The sequence below is a fragment of the Sphaeramia orbicularis genome, chromosome 22, assembly GCF_902148855.1.
Source record: "Sphaeramia orbicularis chromosome 22, fSphaOr1.1, whole genome shotgun sequence".
In the NCBI taxonomy this organism is placed as follows: domain Eukaryota; kingdom Metazoa; phylum Chordata; class Actinopteri; order Kurtiformes; family Apogonidae; genus Sphaeramia; species Sphaeramia orbicularis.
Genome location: NC_043978.1, coordinates 13,725,882 through 13,750,165, shown reverse-complemented (window position 1 = coordinate 13,750,165; position 24,284 = coordinate 13,725,882). Strand labels below are relative to the sequence as shown.

The following is a 24,284-nucleotide window of genomic DNA, read 5'->3' as shown; positions in this document are numbered from 1 at the left end:
AGGGATGATCACTGTGTTTGCAGAAAAAGGATGGGAATATAGTTGAAAAATGTCCTGCATTACTTGTACATGTAAAGTAGTAAGACATTATTTATATCAAGTGTTATCCTGCTCTCTGTTGACCCCTGGAGCTCCAATATCGTAATCTTGGTGGTTAGTATTTTATGTCCCTCTGTAACACTTGTTGACAACACTGACATTTGTGCAGCTCATTGTTAACATCACTCTCCATCATGAGAGAGCTAATCTTACTAGCTCTATTAACCCTTTTGAACTCTAAGCCTGGAGATTTTTTTTCTTATTTTGACTATAAAAAGGTTAGAAAATATGCTGTGAGTGAGTCCACTTGCACATTTTTCCAGAGCTCTTATTTTCTAGATCTTTCAAAATCTAGAAATCATTTACAATTTAGTGGATGCTATAATTCTGCTAAAACGGCTTCTTCACCAACGTCTAGTACAGGCATGAATGAAATTACTGTAATGACCTGATAAAACCTATAAAGCTCAATGTCTCAGGTTTCAGAAACCTTTGGAATTTTTCTAATTGCCCAAATGGTGAAAGAGTTACAGCCATTCAAAGTGCATATACATAGGGTGTGTCAGCAGTGACATGTTAGGTTTTAAAGGGTTAAATAATTGTCTCATTTGGAAAAAGCCTGATGCAACAGTTTTTCAGATACAATTTTAGTATTTTTTTAATGGAACTATATACAAATGTTATTTAATTTTTTTGTGTAATGTCCTTTGCAGTGGACATGATTTTTTTTTTTTTTTTTTTTCTAAATAAAGTTGTGAAACTTGTCCCCTTCAGAGGACAAAAACGTATTTCTGGGTCTCAAGAGGCTTTAGAACTTCTGTGTACATGTTATAATTCTGCTAAAACAGCTTCTTCTCCAACTTCTAGTGCAGGGATGAGTGAAATTACCATAATGACCCGATAAAGCTGATAAAGCTTATAAAGCACAATGTCTCAGGTTTCAGAAACTGTTGGAGTTTTTCCAGTTGCACAAATGGTGAAAGAGTTACAGCCATCCAAAGTGCATATACACAGGGTGCATCAGCAGTGCCATGTTAGGTTTTAAAGGGTTAAATAATTGCCTCGTTTTGAAAAAGCAAGATGCAACAGATTTCCAGATACAATTTTTAATTTATTTATTTTTTTTTATGGAATGTCCTTTGCAGCGGACATGATTTTTTTTTTTTTTTTCTAAATAAAGCTGTGAACCTTGTCCCCGTCAGACATAAATAAATACATTTCTGGGTCTCAGGAGGCTTTAGAACTTCTGTGTACATGTCATAATTCTGCCAAAATGACTTCTTCTCCAGCTTCTAGTACAGGCATGAATGAAATTACCATAATGACCCAACAAAACCTATAAAGCGCAATGCCTTAGGTTTCAGAAACCTTTGGAATTTTTCCAATTGCACAAACAGTGAAAGAGTTACAGCCATCCAAAGTACATATGTGCAATATGTGTCAGCAGTGACACGTTAGATTCTAAAGGGTTAAATAACTGTAAGTTTTTTCAGATACACTGTTTTGTTTTGTTTTTTCATGGAATGTCCTTTGTAGTGGACATGATTTTTTTTTCTAAATAAAGCTGTGAAACTTCTCCCCTTCAGAGGACACAAATACATTTCTGAATCCCAGGAGAATATAGAACTTCTGCGTACTTATATTTCCTACAGTCCTTAAAGTAAACACCGGTCCCGCTCCAATGCGCAGACTCTGAACACTTCTATGCGAGAGGCAACTTCTCCGGGATCCTCGCGCGCCCCGCCGCCTGTCGCCTACAACAGCCCGCATCATCATCATCATCATCATCACCATCATCATCATCATCATCATCATCATCATCACCACCATCAGCACCATCATCAGTAACAGTGTCAGTGTGATGAAGCAGCGGAGGACGGACACCTTCTGATCTGAGACACTGGATCAGCGCGCGGACAGGTAAAGGAGCTTTTACCTTTTCTGCAAACACTCACACAACCTCCCCTTCATTCCACACACTCACCCAGAAGCGGCTCACACTCATTTTCTGCAAAAAAAAAAAAAAAAAAAAAAAAAAGTAACTATTAAATAATGAAAACTACATTTTTAGGTGTGAAAAATCTGTTAAAACCTTGTGATTTAGTCCTCATTGTGATGCTTTATGTGTGGGATTGTGGGCAGAAAGCACTGATCAGCCTGCACAAGAGTGTGTAGGTGTAGCAGGAGCCGCTTTTATACACAATTCTATTACCTGCAATAAATAGACTACCTGTTGTGTGGCTCGCAGGTAAAGCTTGCATCCATGAATTGTGCATGAATGTGCATGAATAGAGATGGAAAATAAGTTGAAGTGCGTTGAAAATAGGACAGGAAATGTGAATTAGGGCAGGGGAAACACAAGAGGAATAATATTAAACTTTAACACAAGCAAGCCTGTGCAAAATATGTCAGGCTTGTATGGTGGAGAAAAGAAGAAAATTGCTATATTTGGCATTGAAATGAGTTTTTTTTTTTTTTTTTCATGCCCTTGAGCTGGATTTATCCGATGGAACCTGCAGCTGAGGAGGTGGTGCTGCTGCTGGGTCTGATTTAGAAATGGAAAAAAAAAAAAAAAGTGTTTGAAGTGTAGCCGGGGCAATAAGAGGAGAGAGAGAGAGGAGAAGAGAAGGGAAGGAGACAGTGGAGCGGTCACTCCTGCAAAGCCACATCAATATCCCATATCTGCGGAAATGAAAAAGTGGAAATAAACTGGTGCCAGAGCCTGTCAAAGCTGTGAGAGACATCATGGAGGATGCCAGTTTGTCTGGAGCTGCTTTCACTGGACCATGCTCCATGTTATTAATCTGATGATGGACAGACAGATGACAGAAGGAGGATTTTTTTTTTTTTTTTAGTCGATTTTCTGTCAAATCACACCAAATGTGAGGGAAATAAGAGGACGGAGACGGAGACGAGCAGCATCCCCAGTCCTTTTTCTGGAGGTTTTCACTGTGTTGCGTTTGGATTCTTTTTATATTATATGGGCTCAAACGTCTGGATTAAAAGTCAAGCCCACACTTTAACATGAGCAGAGTGATGCTGCAGTGCATCAGTGTACACTGTTAAAGAACTGGGTGACCTAACCACATACTGGTGAAGCCTGTCACACAGATTCACAACCACAAGTATTTGCGCTAAACATAGTTATTTTTGCATAACTGTTCCCATTCAGCTGAAGGAAAAGGGCAGCATGTGACAGAAACATAGGCTATTTCATCACTATTTCCACCTCATTTTCCATCGTCTTTTAATGTCATAACAGTGAAATTTCTATTGCCCAATGATATGTAAAAAAAAAAAAAAAAAAAAAAAAACAAGGATAAAATGTCATAACAAATCACAAGTCACACTATTTTCCACCGACTTTTAATTCATTCATTAATTTAAGTCATTTTTATCAATGTAGAGATGGATGATAAAGGATGCAACAAGAGAAATGTGATGTAAATAAGCAACAAATGACAAAAATTTGAATAAAAATGCCATATAAGACAAAGTATTTCCACCTCATTCTCCACCGTCTTCTAATGTCATAATAGCGAAACTTCTATTGTCCAATGATATCCCAGAAAAGACAAAACAAGAATAAAATGTCATAAAAAGACACAAGTCACACTATTTTCCACTGATTTTTAATTCATTCATTAATTTATGTCATTTTTATCAATGTAGAGATGGATAATAAAGGATGCAACAAGAGAAACGTGATGTAAATAAGCAATAAATGACAAAAATTTGAATAAAAATGCCATATAAGACAAAGTATTTCCACCTCATTCTCCACCGTCTTCTAATGTCATAATAGCAAAACTTCTATTGTCCAATGATATCCCAGAAAAGACAAAACAAGAATAAAATGTCATAAAAAGACACAAGTCACACTATTTTCCACCGACTTTTAATTCATTCATTAATTTAATTCATTTCTATTAATGTAGAGATGGATGATAAAGGACACAAGAGAAATGTGATGCAAATAAGCAACAAATGACACAAATTTGAATAAAAATCCACACAAGACAAACTATTTCCACCTCATTCTCCACCATCTTCTAATGTCATAATAGTGAAAATTCTATTGTCCAATGATATGTAAAAAAAACAAAAAAAAAAAACAAGGATAAAATGTCATAAAAGATCACAACTCACACTATTTTCCACTGATTTTTAATTCTTTCATTAATTTATGTCATTTTTATCAATGTAGAGATGGATGATAAAGGATGCAACAAGAGAAACGTGATGTAAATAAGCAACAAATGACAAAAATTTGAATAAAAATGCCATATAAGACAAACTATTTCCACCTCATTCTCCACCATCTTCTAATGTCATAATAGCAAAACTTCTATTGTCCAATGATATCCCAGAAAAGACAAAACAAGAATAAAATGTCATAAAAAGACACAAGTCACACTATTTTCCACCGACTTTTAATTCATTCATTAATTTAATTCATTTCTATCAATGTACAGATGGATGATAATAAAAGGACGCAACAAGAGAAACGTGATGTAAATAAACAAACGACAAAAATGAGAAAAAAAACGCTGCACAAGACAAACTATTCCCATCTCATTTCCACCATCTTTTAATGTCACAACAGCGAAACTTCTATTGCCCAATGATATGTAAAAAAAGAAAACATGAATAAAATGTCATAAAAAAATCACAATTCACACTGTTTTCCACCGACTTTTAATTCATTCATTCATTAATTTATTTAAGTCATTTCTATCAATGTACAGATGGATGATAAAGGATGCAACAAGAGAAACGTGATGTAAATAAGCAACAAATGACAAAAATGAGATTAAATATGTCATGAGACGACAACATGGTTAAAAATGTAAAACAAAATGAGTCAAAAATGACTCAGCAAGACAAAAATGTCACAAAAAGACACAAGACACACTATTTTCCACATCATTTCACAGCCTTTTAATGTCATAGCAACGAAATCTCTATTGCCCAATGATATGTAAAAAAAGACAAAACAAGAATAAAATGTCATAAAAAATCACAAGTCACACTATTTTCCACTGACTTTTAATTCATTCATTAATTTAAGTCATTTCTATCAATGTACAGATGGATGATAATAAAGGACGCAACAAGAGAAATGTGATGTAAATAAGCAACAATTGACAAAAATGACATTAAAAACGCCATGAGACGACAACATTGTTAAAAATGTAAAAGAAAGTATGACAAAACTAAGTCGACAAGACAAAAATGTCATAAAAAGACACAAGACACACTATTTTCCACATCATTTTCCACTGTTTTTTAATGTCATAACAGCAAAATCTCTTTCGCCCAATAATGTGTCACAAAACAAAACAAGAACAAAATCACAAGTCCCACTATTTTCCACTGTCTTTTAATTCATTCATTAATTTACGTCATTTTTATCAATGTACAGATGGATGATAATAAAGGACGCAATAAGAGAAATGAGATGTAATAAAGAAACAAGACAAAAATCTAAAGGTAAAAACAAGATCAAATATTCCACAAGACGACAGCATTGTTAAGTCAAGAGTCAAAAATGACTGAACGAGACAAAAATGTCACAAAAACACACAAGACACACTAATTTCCACATCATTTCACTGTCTTATAATGTCATAACAGTTAAACTTCTGTTGCCCAAGGATGAGTCAAAAATGACTGAACAAGACAAAACAAAAATAAAATGTCATGTTTTTTAGGACACAAGTCACACTTTTTCCACCATCTTTTAATTCCTTCATTAATTTATGTAATTTCATTAATTTACATCATTTCTGTCAATGTACAGATGGATGATAATAAAGGACACAACAAGAGAAATGTGATGTAAATAAGCAACAAATGACAAAAATGAGATTAAAGATTCCACAAGGTGATAACATTGTCAAAAATATAAAACAATGTCTGAACCAATGATTGAACAACAGGACAAAAATGTCTTAAAAAGACACAAGACACACTATTTCCACATCATTTCCCACTGTCTTTTAGTCTCATAAGAGTTAAACTTCTAATTCCTGACATTTTCAGTCAACTCTTTCATTGTAGACGTATTATAATAGTAATATTGTAAAGGATGCGTCGAGACAAATGTGAAATTAATCAAAAATGACTGAACAAGACAAAAATGACATAAAAAGACACAAGACACAATATTTTCCACATCATTTCACTGTCTTTTAATGTCACAACAGTTAAACTTCTGTTGCCCAATGATGAGTCAAAAATGACTGAACAAGACAAAACAAGAATAAATTTACATATTTTTTATGACACATGTCACACTGTTTCCCACCGTCTTTTAATTCATTCATTAATTTATGTCTTTTCTATCAATGTACAGATGGATGATAATAAAGGATGCAACAAGAGAAATGTGACGTAATTAAGCAACAAGACAAAAATGAGATTAAATATTCCACAAGACGATAACATTGTTAGAAATGTGAAGCAAAATGAGTCAAAAATGACTGAACAAGACACAAGACAAACTATTTCCACCTCATTTTCCATCGTCCTTTAATGTCATAACGAAACCTCTATTGCCCAATGATATGTTAAAAAAAAAAAAAAAAAAAAAGGCAAAACAAGAATAAAATCACAAGTCACACTTAGGGGTGTGTATTGGCAAGAATCTGGCGATACAATACAAACTACACTACTAGGATCACGATATATCATGATACTTTTAAAAAGGCAATTTTTTGTATCTTTCTTTTTGTAAAATGATTATTTCCTTGAATAATTGAATTACACTGGAATATGCACACATACTAAACACATTTTTATTTGATCAGAACATGATCTAATTTTATATCACAAATTTTTCCTGTGTTCAAACTTAAATTCTGTTTTACAGACATTACAGTTTAAGATCCTGTTCAAATGTTCATATTCTATTAGTTCATAACTAACATCATAATGTTATTTTTGTGCAATTCCAACAAAGGAACTAACATTTAATAAAAGAATGTTAAATAATAAGAAATAAAATATAAACAACAACAAAAAACAAAAATTAACCTCCTAAATAAATACCTAAAAATATCAATACAGTACTTTTTAATATCGATACAGTATTGTGAAATGAAATATCGCGATATATTGCAGAACCGATATTTTCTTACACCCCTAGTCACAGTGTTTCCCACCGTCTTTTAATTCATTCATTAATTTACATCATTTCTGTCAATGTACAGATGGATGATAATAAAGGACACAACAAGAGAAATGTGACGTAAATAGCCAACAAGACAAAAATGAGATTAAAGATTCCACAAGGTGATAACATTGTTAAAAATATAAAACAATGGCTGAAACAATGATTGAACAAAAGGACAAAAATGTCTTGAAAACACACAAGACACACTATTTCCACATCATTTCCCACTGTCTTTTAATCTCATAAGAGTTAAACTTCTAATTCCTGACATTTTCAGTCAATTCTTTCATTGTAGACATATTATAATAGTAATATTGTAAAGGATGCATGGAGACAAATGTGAAATTAATCAAAAATGACTGAACAACAAGACAAAAATATCATGAAAAGACACTATTTTCCACATCATTTTCCACCGTCTTTTAATGTCATAACAGCTAAACTTCTGTTGCCCAATGATGAGTCAAAAATGACTGAACAAGACAAAACAATAAAATGTCATATTTTGTATGACACAAGTCACACTGTCTCCCATTGTCTTTTATTCATTCATTAACTTAAGTTATTTCTGTCAATGTGCAGATGGATGATAATAAAGGAAGCAACAAGAGAAATGTGATGTAATTAAGCAACAAGACAAAAATTAGATTAAACATCCATAAGATGATAGCATTGTTAAAACTGTGAAGCAAAATTAGTCAAAAATGACTGAAGAAAACAAACTATTTCCACCTTGTTTTCCATCGTCTTTTAACAGATCATAACAGCTGAACCTCTCTTGCCCAATGACACGTAAAAAAAGACAAAACAAGAATAAAATCACAAGTCACACTGTTTCCCACTGTCTTTTAATTCATTCATTAATTTAAGTCATTTCTGTCAATGTACAGATGGATGATAATAAAGGACACAGGAGAAACGTCATGTAAATAAGCAACAAATGACAAATGAAAAGACAAAAACAAGATCAAATATTCCACAAGACAATAACAGTGTTAAAAAGTAGTCAAAAATGACTGAACGAGACAAAAATGACATAAAAAGACACAAGACCCACTATTTTCCACATCATTTTCCGTCTCCTAATGTCATAACAGCTAAATTCCAGTGATGAGTCAGAAATGACTGAACAAGACAAAACAAGAATAAATTTACATATTTTTTATGACACAAATCCCACTGTTTCCCGCCATCTTTTAATTCATTCATTAATTTCCATCATTTCTGTCAATGTACTACTAATAATAATGATAATAAAGGAGAAACATGATGTAAATAACAAGACAAAAATGAAAAAAAAGTGACAAGACAAAAATAAGATCAAATACTCCACAAGATAATAACATTTTTAAGAATGAGTCAAAAATGACATCAGCACATGCATAGTGATGATGACATCAGCTGGATCGATGCCAAAATAAGCTACAGTATGTGCGAGGGGCGGGGTTTGTTGTGCCTGGAACCACTTGTTTATATATTTAATTCACTGATCATGTAGATGTTCATTAAGGCTCAGAGTCAATTCAAAGTTTATTATAGCAAAACACAGAAGAAAAGAACTTTTTCTGCAAAATATATCATTAACTGAGCATAAACATAAGCGTCTTCAGCTACTGTCATTTATCAAACTACATGAATCAATGTTGTAGAAGATGGCGATGTTTCCATGGTAACTATGGAGCCTCTGAACGTCCAAATGGGTCATATCTGATGACCATAAAAAGATGACAAACTGTATTTTACACCAATTATTTACATGTATTGATAGAATTAGTGGTTGAAAAGTTATTAAACGTTTTCTATCAGTAGATGGTTTTGGTCACCAGAGGCTGTTTAGAATACAATACAATACAATAGGCTTTATTGTCATTACACAGGTTGTGCAGTTGGTCTTTGCCAGTAACAGTGCACTTACAACTAATAACACAATAAAATACAGACATATTAAAAAAAAAATATATATATAAAATAGTGTGCTTTAGAAATATGTACAATGTGTTTTGAGGGTTAATGTACGATACCTCATAAGTTTACCCCCAAACTGTACCTGAAACACTTGAATATGCAGCAGTTTTTATTATATTATAGCATTATTCTGCTGATATACGTGTTCCAGAGCCACAGAGTGCAGAGTATTTTTTATTTTTATCTTTATTGTGAACAGTCATGACTTAATACCACGATCATTCAGTTTACACAAATGACTCACTTAGTTTGTACAATGACAAATACACTAACAAAACACCTCTGACCGGAGCTGGAGCTGCTACAGACAGACGAGATTTTATTTAAAAAAGGAGCAAATGTTAAAGTTCTAGTATAGCTAGTTATTTTCATGTTCTGTTTTTACTGCATCACAGTTTACACGATAAAAACAACCAGGTAAACTCTGGATATTAAATTAAAACCATGTGCAAAATGAAATAAATGCTTGTATAGGTTATGTTTTCTTCTTAAAGGCTGAACAATATGGCCAAAACACTAAATATTAATTTTATTAGTACTAAATAGTACTTCTTTATTAAACCTATACATTGTACATATATGCACTGTCAGCACAAAACAACAATCAGAAGAACAGCAATTGTAAAGGTGACAATGTGTATTTATAATTAAAAGGCATCTGAATACGAAAAAATGTTTTCTATTTTATTCAATTCTATTCTTTCTATTCTAAATCTAAGGCTTTGCTCTTTGAAAATTAAAATATACAGTATATATATTTTTTAAAAATGGCATAACAGTTGTGTATGGCATTTAGTTAAAGTTAAAAAGTGTTTTTATGTCTTTTTGTGTCAGTTTCTGCATCTGGAAATTATCATGATTAAAACCATAAATTGTCCATAAGTTTGACAAAAATCAAAACATTTTTTGTCCATATTTCCCAGATCTAATCACAAACAAACATGTTGCATTGATTTTTTTATTGCAAAAAAATTCAGTGGTTTTGTGCAAAAACTATGGATAAACTTGTGGATCAATAATTTCTTATGTTTATAGTGATTTGTCCAAAAGTAAATGCTAATATGATGTTACATTCTGTTTATTTTATGGTATTTTCTTTTTTTATGCTGAGGAAACACAAGAAATATTTCAACTATTTTAACCTTCAAAGACCTGAACACCCACTGACGACCAAAAGCATCTACTGATCTAAACTGTTTAATACCTGTTGATCCACTAATCCTATCAATACATGTAAATAATTGGTGTAAAATACAGTTTCTCATCTTTTCATGGTCATCAGATATAACCCATGTGGACGTTCAGAGGCTCTGTAGTTACCGTGGATACACCGTCATCTTCTACAACATGGATTCACCAGTAAAACCCATGGAATTGGATCAATGACAGTGGATGGACACACTGGGTTCAAGTTCGGCTAATGATAGATTTTACTGAAAAAGTCACTTTTTCTTCAGTTTTCTCTGTTTCTGATATAATATCCCTCAACTTTACTCGGAGCTTTTATGAACATTTATATGATCAGTGAATTAAATACAAGGAAATACTTGATTTTCACTGAAAAATGCAAAATACAGAGGATTATAATAAATAGTGATAAAGCAGTTGGGAAAAGTTAAATGTAGAGAAAAATTCACCACAGAAATAGTTGTAGGTCTTTAAGGGTTAAAGTCTTTGAGATCTTCGACGGATCACACAGATATTCAGATTATAACACTACTACACAACACCAGAGTTTCACTTTTCATGCAATCAGTGTAAAAATCTGATAATTACAGATACTAGAATCCATGAAGAAACTTGATTGAGTCTGTTGCATATCTGATCATAAACCACAACTCTTTACATTTATCCACAACTACATCAGTCACAGACCAAGCATGAAACAGTGTGCAATGTTGGTATTATTATTATTAATATTAAAACACAGAAATAAAACATAGAAAGGATTTCAAAAACACCAACTGAAGACAACCCATGTAAGTGGTAAAATAGTAAAAACTGCACTAAAAAAAAAAAAATTTAGTAAAGTTAAAAAAATAATTTTTTCCACGACTATATGTGTTTGTTCTGTGTTGGAACCTTAATTTCTGCCCAAGGGATCAATAAAGTTCCATCTAATCTAATCTGAAAAAGCCAGAATTAGGGATGTACCGATCCGAAACCAGTACTGGGCATGGGTTCCGATACTCAGTGTGTGTACTTGTACTTGTACTCGTAAAAGTACAAATGCACCGATACCACTTACGGCTGTGTGACATTCACAGTTCAGTGCAGCAGGTACGAGGAGGAGGAATAATGTGTGGGGAGTGTGAAGAGTGTGGAGATTTATCAAAATAAATGACGGTGATAAAAGTAACGCTGACTGCAAGTAACGTTACAGACACAGACAGATACGGACGCAGCGTTCTGTCTGTCCTCTGCGTACATTCCATCTGTTTTCAGACAGAGAATACCAGCAGGAACTGTGGAGGTAGAGGATCTGTTCAAAGAGCGACTGTGTGAGTTAGAGAAAAACTACAGACACATTTAGGACAACTATCCAGGGCTGGGCCGGTCTCCATCCTACTGATAATACTATGGAGGTACGGAGCGGTGCGGACCACCACCAGCGGAAGTGAAAACCAAACTTATGACTCATTTCTCTTTTCTCTTCCTGCTGAAGCTAAGCTTTTAAACCTTACCAGTGAAAACGCTGTAATATTAGTATTACATTATTGTTGCCTCTGTCGTCTCCATGTTTGCTATTATTGACTTTCTTCTTCTTCTTCTCAAAAAACTTTACTCTTCTTCGTGGTATTTGTCCAGTATGGTTAATTCAGAGCGGCGCCCCCTGGTGGATTAATTGACAAACGCTCATTCCAACACATTAAATGTCAGTAGTAGCACTTTGTTCCAGTCAGACTAATGACAACGACAATAAAGCACATTTACAAAAGGAACTAAGAACTGGAATGGGATTATTAAGGACTCGTATCAGTACTCAGTATCGGCAAGTACTCAAATGTAAGTACTTGGTCTGGAAAAAAGTGGTATCGATGCATCCCTAGCCAGAATCTTAAAATACAACTTGATAAAAATTCACTGTAGAGTAGGAAGGAGTAGGAAGAGCGACCACAACTCAGATCATGAATCTTCCTGAATTCAAAACACTGTGATGTGATCTTTTGTCCGGATCGCCCACCTCTACTGTCTTCAACTCAACACACCTCCTCTTCATCTGTTATCTGTGTCATCGGGACACCTGGCTGCGTGGCGTTACTTAAAACCTGATCGCCGGCGCTGCTTAAAAATGCACAAAACCACAAATATTTAATGGTCGTCCCTTTAAAAGCAGCCTTCAGCTCTACTCTCCCTCTCTACCTCTCTCTCTCTCTCTCTCTCTCTCTCTCTCTCTCTCTCTCTCTCTCTCTCTCTCTCTCTCTCTCCCTCGTCTGTGGTGAGAGGCAGACTTTACATGTGACAAGTTATCAGAAACACCACTTTCCATACAATCAGACCGCCAGTTGGTGTTGCCATGGGGACGGGCGATTGAGATTTTTTTTTTATGCCTCTGATTGTCTGAGTAGTGCACTTGGGTTGCGTGCACCAAGCCCAGAGCTGATTTGGGGGTATTCATGTGTGCTGTTACACAGTAATTACCGCCATCAGGACATGGGGCATGTTGTTGTGAGACGACTCGGTGAAACCTGGAATTGCTTCTGCCCTTCATCATTGAGCCGCTAAGACAATACAGCCTCTATTCAACCGTCAGAGGCTCGTACTGTTCCCTGGGAGGGAGTCTGTGCGGTCGCTCCCGGCTAGTCTCGTGTCCTGGTTAAATAAATAAATAGATAAATAAATAAATACATCCAATAAAACCCCTGTGCTGCTCTTCAGTAGGGGTGTTAGAACATGTTCTGCAATATATCGCGATATTTCATCTCACGATACTGTATCAATATTAAGAAGTACTGTATCGATATTTTTAGGTATTTATTCAGATGCAGATACGGCGGAGGTTCATTTTTGTTTTTTGGATTTCTTTAGTGTTCATATCTAATTTATTATTATTTAACACTGTTTTATTAAATAATGGTTATTTGAAGCATCCTAAAAACACTTTTTACTGTCTGAGAGGCAGATGTTAGTTCCTTTGTTGGGATCAAGGTTATAATAGTTTTGGATTTTTCACTCTAGTTTAGTTTTATTTAGTTTTGACTTTTTTTTTCTCTTATTCAGTTAGTTTTAATTAGTTTTTAGAGCAGGTTTGCTAGTTTTTATTAGTTTTAGTTATTTTCTTAATGCTTAGTTTTAATTTTTTTTTAATATCTTTTATCTTTTTCTCCGTCGTATTCAAATAAATCCCGTACAGGACTCTGCTGCTTTCTCCCAGCTTTAGTCTCCATGTTTCCAGGTAGAGTGGGAACGAAAAGCCGACTCTAAACGACAAGTGACGAGAAGTGATGGACCGAAGTGTCGTACAGTGCCACTAGCTAAAATTTCTTGAGGGAAATAAATCAATTTCATATCAATCCAACACTGACAAAAATGAAAATGATGGGAATTTTATCCATAATTTTTATGCTTTAGTTAGTTTTGTAAGCACACAATACAGTTTTAGTTAATCATTTTTTTCTTTTAATTATAGTTTTTATTTATTTCAGTTAATGAAAATGTTTTTACAATTGTAGTTTTCGTCATTTCGTTAGTTTTCGTTAACAATAATAACCTTGGTTGGGATTGCACAAAAATAATGTTATGACGTTAGTTGTGAACTAATAGAATATGAACATTTGAGCAGGATCTTAATCTGTAATATCTATAAAGCATAATTTAAGTTTTAACACAGGAACATTTTGTGATATAGCATTAGATCCTGTTGTGATCCAATAAAAATGTGTTTAGTATTTGTGCATATTTCTGGTGTAATTCAATTCTTCCAGGAAATAATCATTTTAAAAAAAGAAACAAACAAAAAAAAATGGCCTTTTTTTTACAGTATCATGATATATTGTATCCTAGTATTGTGATGTGTATCGTATCACCAGATTCTTGCCAATACACAACCCTACTCTTCAGGTAGGGGTAGGGCTGGAGGAGTCTGACTGAAACTCTTCACATGATTTCAGGCTCATCTCGTTTCCAAGAAGAAGTGCTTTCACTCAGAGGGGATGTGATGCGTGAACAGACACGAGGATTTACATGTTGGGCCCAGGCGTGACGCTTCAGTTACACTTCCTATCCCCCACATGTATAATGACTCCTTATTTAACCCTAACCCATAAAGACCCACAGCTACTTCTGTGTCAGTTCCCACATGAGTTTTTCCTCTCTATCAACCCTTTTTAACCCTTTATAGTTCACTCACAGAAATACTCTGATATTACAGTTTTTAAGTAAATTTTATTTATAGAGCACTTTTCACAGACAGAGTCACAAAGTGCTTTATCAAATCAAATCAAAATCAAATCAATTTTACAGAAACCCAACAGAATCCTCCAGGAGCAAACACTTGTGACTTGTGATCTTAGTGTGTTATTGGAGGACATAAGAAGACTGTATTACTTTTGTGACATTTTTTAATTACCTCCACCAAGGAGGTTATGTTTTCATCGGGGTTTGTCTGTTTGTTTGTCTGTTTGCAAGATAACTCAAAAAGTTATGGACGGATTTGCATGAAATTTTCAGGAAATGTTGATACTGGCACAAGGAACAAATGATTAAATTTTGGTGGTGATTGGGCGGGACTGATTTGCCTTGGTGGGGGTCTGCGCTCTCCAAGTGCTTTCCTAGTTTACTTTTGTTTTTGGTTTGGTTTGTTTCTTTGATGTTAGCACTTTTGCAGCAAAACTATTGGTTGAATTCATACCAAATTGGGTTTATAGATTGACAGTGACCCAGAGTAGATCTCATTACATTTTGGGAAAAGTAGGTCAAAATTCAAATTTTTAATGAATTTTTAAAATCTTTTTTCTTCCCCCATTTACTTATAATGGGCGAAATTTCACTTGTCTATAAAAACATAAATTTTGTTTCAATTTACTTCAGACATGTCACATATATAGAGGTAACTGATATGCTGACATCAGCACAGGCATAGGCATGATGACATCAGCTGGATCAATGCCAAAATAAGCTACAATACATGCGAGGGGCGGGGTTTATTGTGCCTGGAACCACTGGTTATATATTTAATTCACTGATCATGTAGATGTTCATTAAAGCGCAATTCAAAGTTTATTATAGCAAAACACAGAAGAAAAAGTGACTACAATATGTGCAAGGGGCGGGGTTTGTTGTGCCTGGCACCAGTTGTTCAAATTGTTTTATTGTCATGTAGAAAATCAAGGCCAATGTAGTTACCATATTTGGTTCCTTACCCATAAGTGGCAAAAAAACAACAAAAAAACAAGAAGTAAATATAAAGAAGTGGTCAAAGGGACATCACTTTTAGAACATTAGACCAACATGCGTGCTGCTCCAGACCCCTGTCCACATCCACATGATCCCTTTGAACATCATTCCTTACATTAGTACCATTACTGCATGGTACCAAACAAAGCAGGTCCACTCACTGTTCATGCAGAAGTGGACCTTACAGACCCTGGAGACCACATTGGACCTGAGACTGTTGACTCACTGTCCTCACTGGAACTGTTACTGTCACTGTCTTTCAATGTATGTGGAAATGACCAAAAATAGTCACTTGCCTGATAAAAGGTTAAGTGATCTATCACCATTGGTTGTAATATTATCCTCTGTATTTTGACTTCTTCACTCTAAATCATGTATTTTCCTATTTTTAATGTCCTATATTTGATTTAGACGCTGATGTAAACTCAGAGTAAATTCAAAGGTTATTAAATCAAAACAGAAAAAAAAGAGAAGAAAAAGTGACTTTTCTACCTCTGTGAAATATCAGTAAAGTCGCCTTGAACCTTAACTTTTTCAGTAAATATGTCAATAACTGCACATAAGCCCAGTGTCTCCATCAATCAGGTTTTTGCATGGATTCTAGTATCTGTAATTATCAGATTTTTACACTGATTGCATGAAAAGTGAAACTCTGGTGTTGTGTAGTTGTGTTACAATCTGAATATTTGTGTGATCTGTCGAAGATCTCAAAGACTTTAACCCTTAAAGACCTACAGCTATTTCTGTGGTGAATTTTTCTCTACATTTAACTTTTCCTTTACTGCTTCATCACCATTTATTACAATATTATCCTCTGTATTTTACATTTTTCAGTGAAAATTAAGTATTTCCCTGTATTTAATTCACTGATCATGTAGATGTTCATAAAAGCTCAGATTAATTTCAAAGGTTATTATGTCAGAACAAAAAACTGAAGAAAAAATGACTTTTTCAGTCAAATCTCTCATGAACTGAACATAAACCCAGTGTGTCCATCCACTGTCACTGATCCAACTCCATGGGTTTTACTTTAAACATTACACATATTTATGCAGAAAAACATAAAACAAAGAATAACTACAGGCAGATTATAAAAAAAGAGGACATTTTTAAAGGAGTGATACAAATTCTGGGCGGCTACAGGATACAAACTTGATCTGTTGGGCTTATTTCTTTGTCACATAGACAACAACACACAGTGTCCAAAGTGCTGGAAAAGGATATAGGTAAAACTACAAAATAGAATAAAACTAATAGAATATATAGATACACACTGCAAAAAATCTAAATCTTACAAGAGTATTTTTCTCATTTCTAGTCAAAATATCTCATCACACTTAAAATAAGACATAATCACCTAAAGAGTAACTTTTCAGTGAGATATAAGAACTGATTTTTAGACAATAGATCTGGAAAATCTTACGTCGATTCTGCCAATGGAACAGGTGAAAATTATCTTGGAAAGATTTCTTGAAATAAGATTTTCCAGATCTACTGTCTAAAAATCAGTTCTTATATCTCACTGAAAAGTTCCTCTTTAGGTGATTATGTCTTATTTTAAGTGTGATGAGATATTTGGACTAGAAATGAGAAAAATACACTTGGTAAGATTTTGATTTTTTCCAGTGTAAAAGATAAGACATACTAAAACTGATAAAACAAATACACAACAAGAAAAGCAGTCGGAGAGTGCAGACCTCCACCAAGGCAGATCAGTGGGCCCCTGTGGCCCCCCCACCCCCCATCACCACCAAAATTTAATCATTTCTTCCTTGTGCCAGTATCAACATTTCCTGAAAATTTCATGAAAATCCATCCAGAACTTTTTGAGTTATCTTGCTATCTCACAATACCTCCTGGCAGAGGTAATAATAAGATAAATAGTATCTAAAAACACAACCAGAAGATAAAATAAATTAAAAGTCACTCACTTGTATTAAAAGCCAGGTGCGTCTTTAAAAGAGATTTAAAGTGTTCAGTGAAGGTGCTGAGTCTGGTGTTGTCTTTGTCATCGTCGGATTAATTTCAACCTTCTTATTTTTGTCTTTCTTTGGACAATGTCTGTTAAGTTAGTTCACAGTTTTGATAAATTTAGATTCTTGAATTTTTGACACATTTTAGAAATATTAAAAAATGCGCCTTTACTTGTAATTGGCCATGTTTTTATGGTTTATATCATGTAAACGGTTAAAGATATCAATATAATTCCTATTGATCACTGATAGAAGTCATATATGGACTTTTACTGAGTTATTTGAGTTCTCCTCCAGTCACAGTACCGCCCACTTCACCAGACCACAGGGAGTCTAACATAGACAGAACCTGACAACCTCACAAATTCAACTGGGCATTGATCCTGATAGAACATGACGCTGACATACAGGGACACTGGTCCTATTTTTATGCTTTCAGCACCAATTTTCCACACAGATCCTATGTAGTTCAGTGTTTAGAATTCTCAGCATCTCTGGTATAAAAACACTCTAGACGCCCAGTGTGGGTTTTTCTTTCTCTCACACTATTTTGAGCTGAAAACAGTTCAACTTTTAGAACATTGTACATGTCAGTGTCGACTCCCTTTCAACAACCAATCAAAATCCGGAAGGAGCAGGACTTATGATATCAAGATTTCTTTTTCTTTTTTTGTCAGACAGATGGAAAAACGTTGATTTTTTTACTTTGACATGTTTTGGCTACAGTGACACATCACAGTAACATCAAGTGACCCTTCTGAGGAAGACTACAGGTTATAGCGAAAACATGTCAAGGTAAAAAATCCACTTCTTTCCATCTGTCTGACAGAAAAGAAAAAGAAACCTTTATAAGTTCAGTCGATAGTATGAACCTAATTGGACTCTTATGATATCAACACTGTCAATTATAACAGAGGACAAACTGACGGACAACCTGGTTATTTATGACCTTACAGTGAAGAATGAACCCATACAGACCCACTGCTACTTTTGTTGCAGTTCCTGAATGAATTTTTCTGTAGATTTAACCTTCTGAAGTGATTTATCACCATTTATTGTAATACTGTCCTCTATATTTTGCATTTTTTCCAGTGAAAATCATTATTTTTCCCTATATTAAATTTACTGATCATGTACAGTAGATGTTCATAAAAGCTCAGAGTAAAAGGTTATTATTATTATTACTGAATATAGTGAATTGGTGGTTTAATCCATAAAGACCCAGTGCTACTTTTGTGGCAGTTGCCAGATGAATTTTTTTCTTTATTCAATCTTTCTTAAGTGATTTCTCAGCATTTGTTATAATGTTATCCTCTATATTTTGCATTTTTCATTGTAAATCATGGATTTTCCTATATTTAACTTCCTATATTTGATTGAGATATTTATGGAAATTTAGAGTTAATTCAAAGGTTATCATATAAAAACTGAAAAAAACTGAAGAAAAAGTGAGTTTTTCAGCAAATCTATCTATAAGTGAACATGAACCCAGTGTGTCCATCCACTGTCACTGATCCAACTCTATGGGTTTTACTGGTGAATCAATGTTGTAGAAGATGACGGTGTTTCCACAGTAACTACACTTAAGTCTTTTATTCCTGATATAGTATTTTATTTTCTATTAGACTGTCTTCTCTCTGTAGCACTTTGAAATTCTGCTGAATGAAAAGTGCTTTATAAATTCAATTTATTATTATTATTATTATTATTATTATTATTATTATTATTATTATTATTATTATTATTATTATTAACTACAGAGCCTCTGAATGTCCAAATGGGTCATATCTGATGAACATGAAAAGATGAAAAACTGTATTTTATACCAATTATTTACATGTATTGATAGGATTATTGGAACAGAAGTTAAACATTTTACATGAGTAGATGGTTTTGGTCGTCGGTGGGTGTTCAGGTCTTTGATGGTTAAAATAGTTGAAATATTTCTTGTGTTTCCTCAGCATAAAAAAAAGAAAATACCATTAAAATAAACACAAAATGCAACATCATACTACCATTTACTTTTGGACAAGTCACTGTAATCCTAAGAAGTAACCGATCCATAAGTTTATCCATAGTTTTTGCACTAAATCGTAGCATTGAGATGTGTGTTTTCGATGGATTTTTTGCAACAAAAATGTAATGCAACATGTTTGTTTGTAATTAGATCTGTGAAATAAGGTAAAAAAAATGTCATGTGGATTTTTGTCAAGCTTATGGACAGTTTGTGATTTTAATCATGATTATTTCCAGATGCAGAAACTGACACAAAAACACACAAAAACACTTTTCCACTCAAACTAAATGTCATAAACAACAGTCATGTAATATATGGTTAGCAAAAGCAAACAGGTTAAAATGATCTGATGACAGAGCTGACTGCCTTTAACATCCATTAGGCTTTGGAAACTTTACTGAGAACAGGATACACTGGTCTACTACTAAGAAAATATCTGCTTCAGACATTAAATCTGCTAAATCTTACATACTTTAATAAGATGAATCAGAAAACAAATGACAAAAATGCTGTTAGCTCATGTTTTCAATATATATGATGGGGTGTTATTACACATTTGAGTTCTTCTATGAAACTGGTCCTAAAAACAGGACATGGGGCTAAAAATTCAAACCGGATGTAGACTAATGTTACGAAGCAAGATTGGAAGCACTTTGGGTCTATTTTAAAAATAAATAATGAGATAAAAGAGAAACTATTTTTCAGATAAAACACATTTTTATATTATTTTTATACAAGAATCCGCATGTAACATGGTAAAAAGGACACGGAAATTATGTGCTATTATTTTTTAGAATATCTTTTTATTCTCTCACAGGTACATTTTGGGAATTGAAGTAAATATGCAAGGCAGAGTGTTTGACAAAAATGAACGCTGTTGCAAAACCACTTGTGATTTATTTGTGTTTAAATGGGCAGGTTCTGCATGTAACGTAAGTGGACACAATGGGTTCCACACCAAACCTTGAATGAGACTGAGATTGATGAAAAACCCACATGTGTGGACTAGAAAAACCACGAGGATCGACACATTTAACACAGTGTCTTTATTTATAGTTTATATAAGACCATTTACAGCCATGTTTTCACATCTAATGCACTGACACTTAGGTAGTTTTTCCTGTCCCAATTTTGGTCCTATTTTTGGCCCCAATATTTTATCAAAAATTCATTGATCATGGGATGGCTCAGAGCAAGAGGATAAATTTTTTTGCATTAATCTGAGGTCATCATTAGGTCCATCCTGGGGGTAAATATGTCTAAATTTACCTTTTATTATTGGGTCTAAAAAGCCGGACAAGAGCCAGATACCAAAATAAACCTAGTTTCATAAGAAGCACCCATGTATGTTGGTTTATGTACATTTATATAATAGATTTATAAATGTTCCACTAGACATAACCTGAAAAGTGAATGTATTGTCATGTGCAGACAGTGTTTTGAGGTGGATCTGGTAGCTCTGAGACAAACGTTCCTTTTGAATTAAACCAATTCTTTCCTTAATTGTCAGAATTTCACATTTTGGCCCAAGACTGTATCTTATGTCGTGTTTCCACTACGTGGAACTGGCTCGGCTCGACTCGGTATTCCTGGAGACCGTTTCCATTACAGGATACTACCGACTTTACAGTACCTGGACGTCATAGCGATGCAGCGCGTTACTTCCATGTTGTCTGTTCAGAGAGTTGCTGATAAACTTGCTCGTTGCGTGTTGTCTCGTCTGAATTTTTACGTCGGCCACCAAAGACCGAATCTCCTCGACCGACCATGGTGTAGTTTTGGGCTGTTATCATGTGGATTAATGTACCGCTATATTTACTGTCCACTTCCGCATCTGTTTTTTGTAAAACGGCTGGTCACAGAGAAAACTGTCTGACCAATTCAGTCAGTCAGTGGTCTGCAGTGCTTACACATCTCGGTTTAGTATCTGGTCCCCAGCCCTGGGACCTTGGCGGAGGTGATACCAAAAAACTGGTGCTGGGTACCAGATTCCAGGTCCTTTTTCCTAATGGAAATGCAAAAAGGCCGAGTCGAGTCGAGTCAAGTCGAGCCCGTACCATGCAGTGGAAATGGGGCATTAGAAACTACAACCAACCAGCACTTTTGACTAAATTTTTCTTGATTAGTGACTCCGATGTGGTAAAGTTTATCTACTTTTATTCTGGAAGCATTAACTCATGTTTTTCCAACCTTCTACCAGTGAAAATGCACTGGAATGCCAGTCAAACCTGTGACTTCCCACCTGTGAACTCGTGCTAGATCGATGTTCTCCCAGTTACGAGTTCTGACGTCATGTAGCAATAGCGGCCCCCATGGATGTGGTGTTTATGCAGATTGTTTATTAAAACAAGGTATTGTTCTGACATTATTTATCTGCAAATGTTCTGCATAATCAGCAGCTACTCTAGTGTTAGCTAGTTTTCAGTCTGTTGAGTGCAAGAATAAATTAATACTAAATACGTATCCAAATATACAAAGAACATAACATCAAAGGTAGAACAGCTTCTCTTGCCTTATGTGCTGTTTTTCCTCCTCTTTTCCTCAAATAAGCAAAGAACAAACACCTTTGGCAATAGAAATGATTGTAAATGAGGATAAAGTACGGTCCACCATGCTGGTTTGTTTACATCTAGCGACTACAATTCCTCGCGCTCAGGCAGTTTGGCGTGACTTGCCTGGAACGTTACGAAGTCGTGAGTCGTGATTTGAAGTCGTAACTTACAGGTTCAAAAAATGACCTGGAACGCAGCATCAGTCCTGACTTAGCCGCTCCATGCTTGGATGAAAACAACGACTATTTCTATAAACAATTGAGCTATATATATAAAAAACCACCGTTGTTTACTTTTAGAAACATTGAAAAATCTGTACTTTCTGTGATCTAACAACAGCATAGTCTTCCCAAAACTCATGGCAGACAGCAATAACTAATGCACTACTGCGGAAGTGATTTTGTTTGTAACCATAGCAACATGAAGATGTCAGAAACCAGGTTGTGAACGCATCCAGCGCAAAAAAAAAAAACAAAAACCTGTCCTACATCAGCCACCTGTGCTGACGGTGTGACGGCGCTGAATCCAGCTGGTTTTGTATCAGTAATAAGCCACATGAGAACATGATGAACAGAATATTATGTTTGTTCTGAACAGACCAACACAGCTCCTAGTGTTTGACGAATCCTGCACGATTTTAATACTGAGCTGAAGTAAAGGAGGAAAACATTTGAGCAGAGGGAGGAGGAACATGTGCACATTTTAGGGGTTTTTTTGTTTTTTTTTTTTACTAGGCAGGTCATGTGGTTTTTAGGGCGACATGAGACAAACTGCATCAATGAGCCCATTTACATGACCATAAACGTCCGATAAATGGAAGTAATAATAATCAGATGCGACACGTTTACATGCACTTCAGAAATGCGATAATCGGAAAACCCCGGTTTACATGTTTCAGTCCGTTATTTGATTTCTTTCGGAGTACGTACATGCGTTATGATGTAAGATGTATACTTCCTGTCATTTTCAAAACGTCCGGTCTTGTCTTGATTCCCATGGCAACCCCTACAGTGTCAGCGTTACCTGTCCCAACCCATAAAGACCCAGTTCTACTTTTGTGGCAGTTCCCAAATGATTTTTTCTCTGTTTTTTTCACTTTTCTTAAGTGATTTATCACCATTTTTTTTCTAAAAATATGGTCTGTGTTTTGCATTCTTAAGTAAAAACCAGGTATTTTTCTACGTTTAATTCACTGATCATGATAGATTATTACAGATTAATATGCCTCGTTTTCAGTTTTTAACAGATTATTTTGTTTGTTTTTCCGTGTTTAACAGACTATTGTGTCTCTTTTTCAGTTTTTACCTGATCGTTGTGCCTCGTTTTCAGTTTTTAACAGATTATTTTGTTTGTTTTTCCATATTTAATGGACTATTGTGCCTCTTTTTCAGTTTTTACTTGATCATTGTGCCTGTTTTTCAGTTTTTAACAGATCTTTGTGTTTGCTTTTCAGTTTTTAACAGATTGTTGTGTCTCTTTTTTGTTTTTTAACAGATTATTTTGTCTGTTTTTCAGTTTTTACCTGATCCTTGTGTGTCTTTTTCAGTTTTTAACAGATTGTTGTGTCTCTTTTTCAGTTTTTAACAGATTATTGTGTCTTGGTTTCAGTTTTTATCAGATTATTGTATCTCTTTTTCAGTTTTTAACAGATTATTGTGCCTGTTTTTCAGTTTTTAACAGATTATTTTGTTTGTTTTTCCATATTTAATGGACTATTGTGCCTCTTTTTCAGTTTTTACTTGATCATTGTGTCTGTTTTTCAGTTTTTAACAGATCTTTGTGTTTGCTTTTCAGTTTTTAACAGATTGTTGTGTCTCTTTTTTGTTTTTTAACAGATTATTTTGTCTGTTTTTCAGTTTTTACCTGATCCTTGTGTGTCTTTTTCAGTTTTTAACAGATTGTTGTGTCTTGGTTTCAGTTTTTATCAGATTATTGTATCTCTTTTTCAGTTTTTAACAGATTGCTGTGCCTGTTTTTCAGTTTTTAACAGATTATTGTGCCTGTTTTTCAGTTTTTAACAGATTATTGTGCCTCTTTTCCAGTTTAACCTGATCTTTGTGTGTCTTTTCTTTAGGATGACCGAGGTGATGAACTCTCTGGAGCCGGCGACGGAGGACTTCAGTGGTGGAGGAGCAGAAGGCGATCAGGCCGCAGTATCCTTCCAG

General features: G+C 34.5%; 1 protein-coding gene across 1 annotated transcript in view; it reads left to right on the top strand.

The window, feature by feature from the left end:
* The first annotated feature begins 1,742 nt into the window (after positions 1-1,742).
* Positions 1,743-24,284, top strand: part of LOC115414137 (protein LBH-like) — a 41,418-nt gene continuing 18,876 nt past the window's right edge. The window contains exons 1-2 of the mRNA XM_030127352.1: positions 1,743-1,959; positions 24,194-24,272. Coding sequence (XP_029983212.1) covers positions 24,195-24,272 — 78 coding nt within the window. The 5' untranslated portion in view covers positions 1,743-1,959; position 24,194. The remainder of the gene's footprint in view (positions 1,960-24,193; positions 24,273-24,284) is intronic.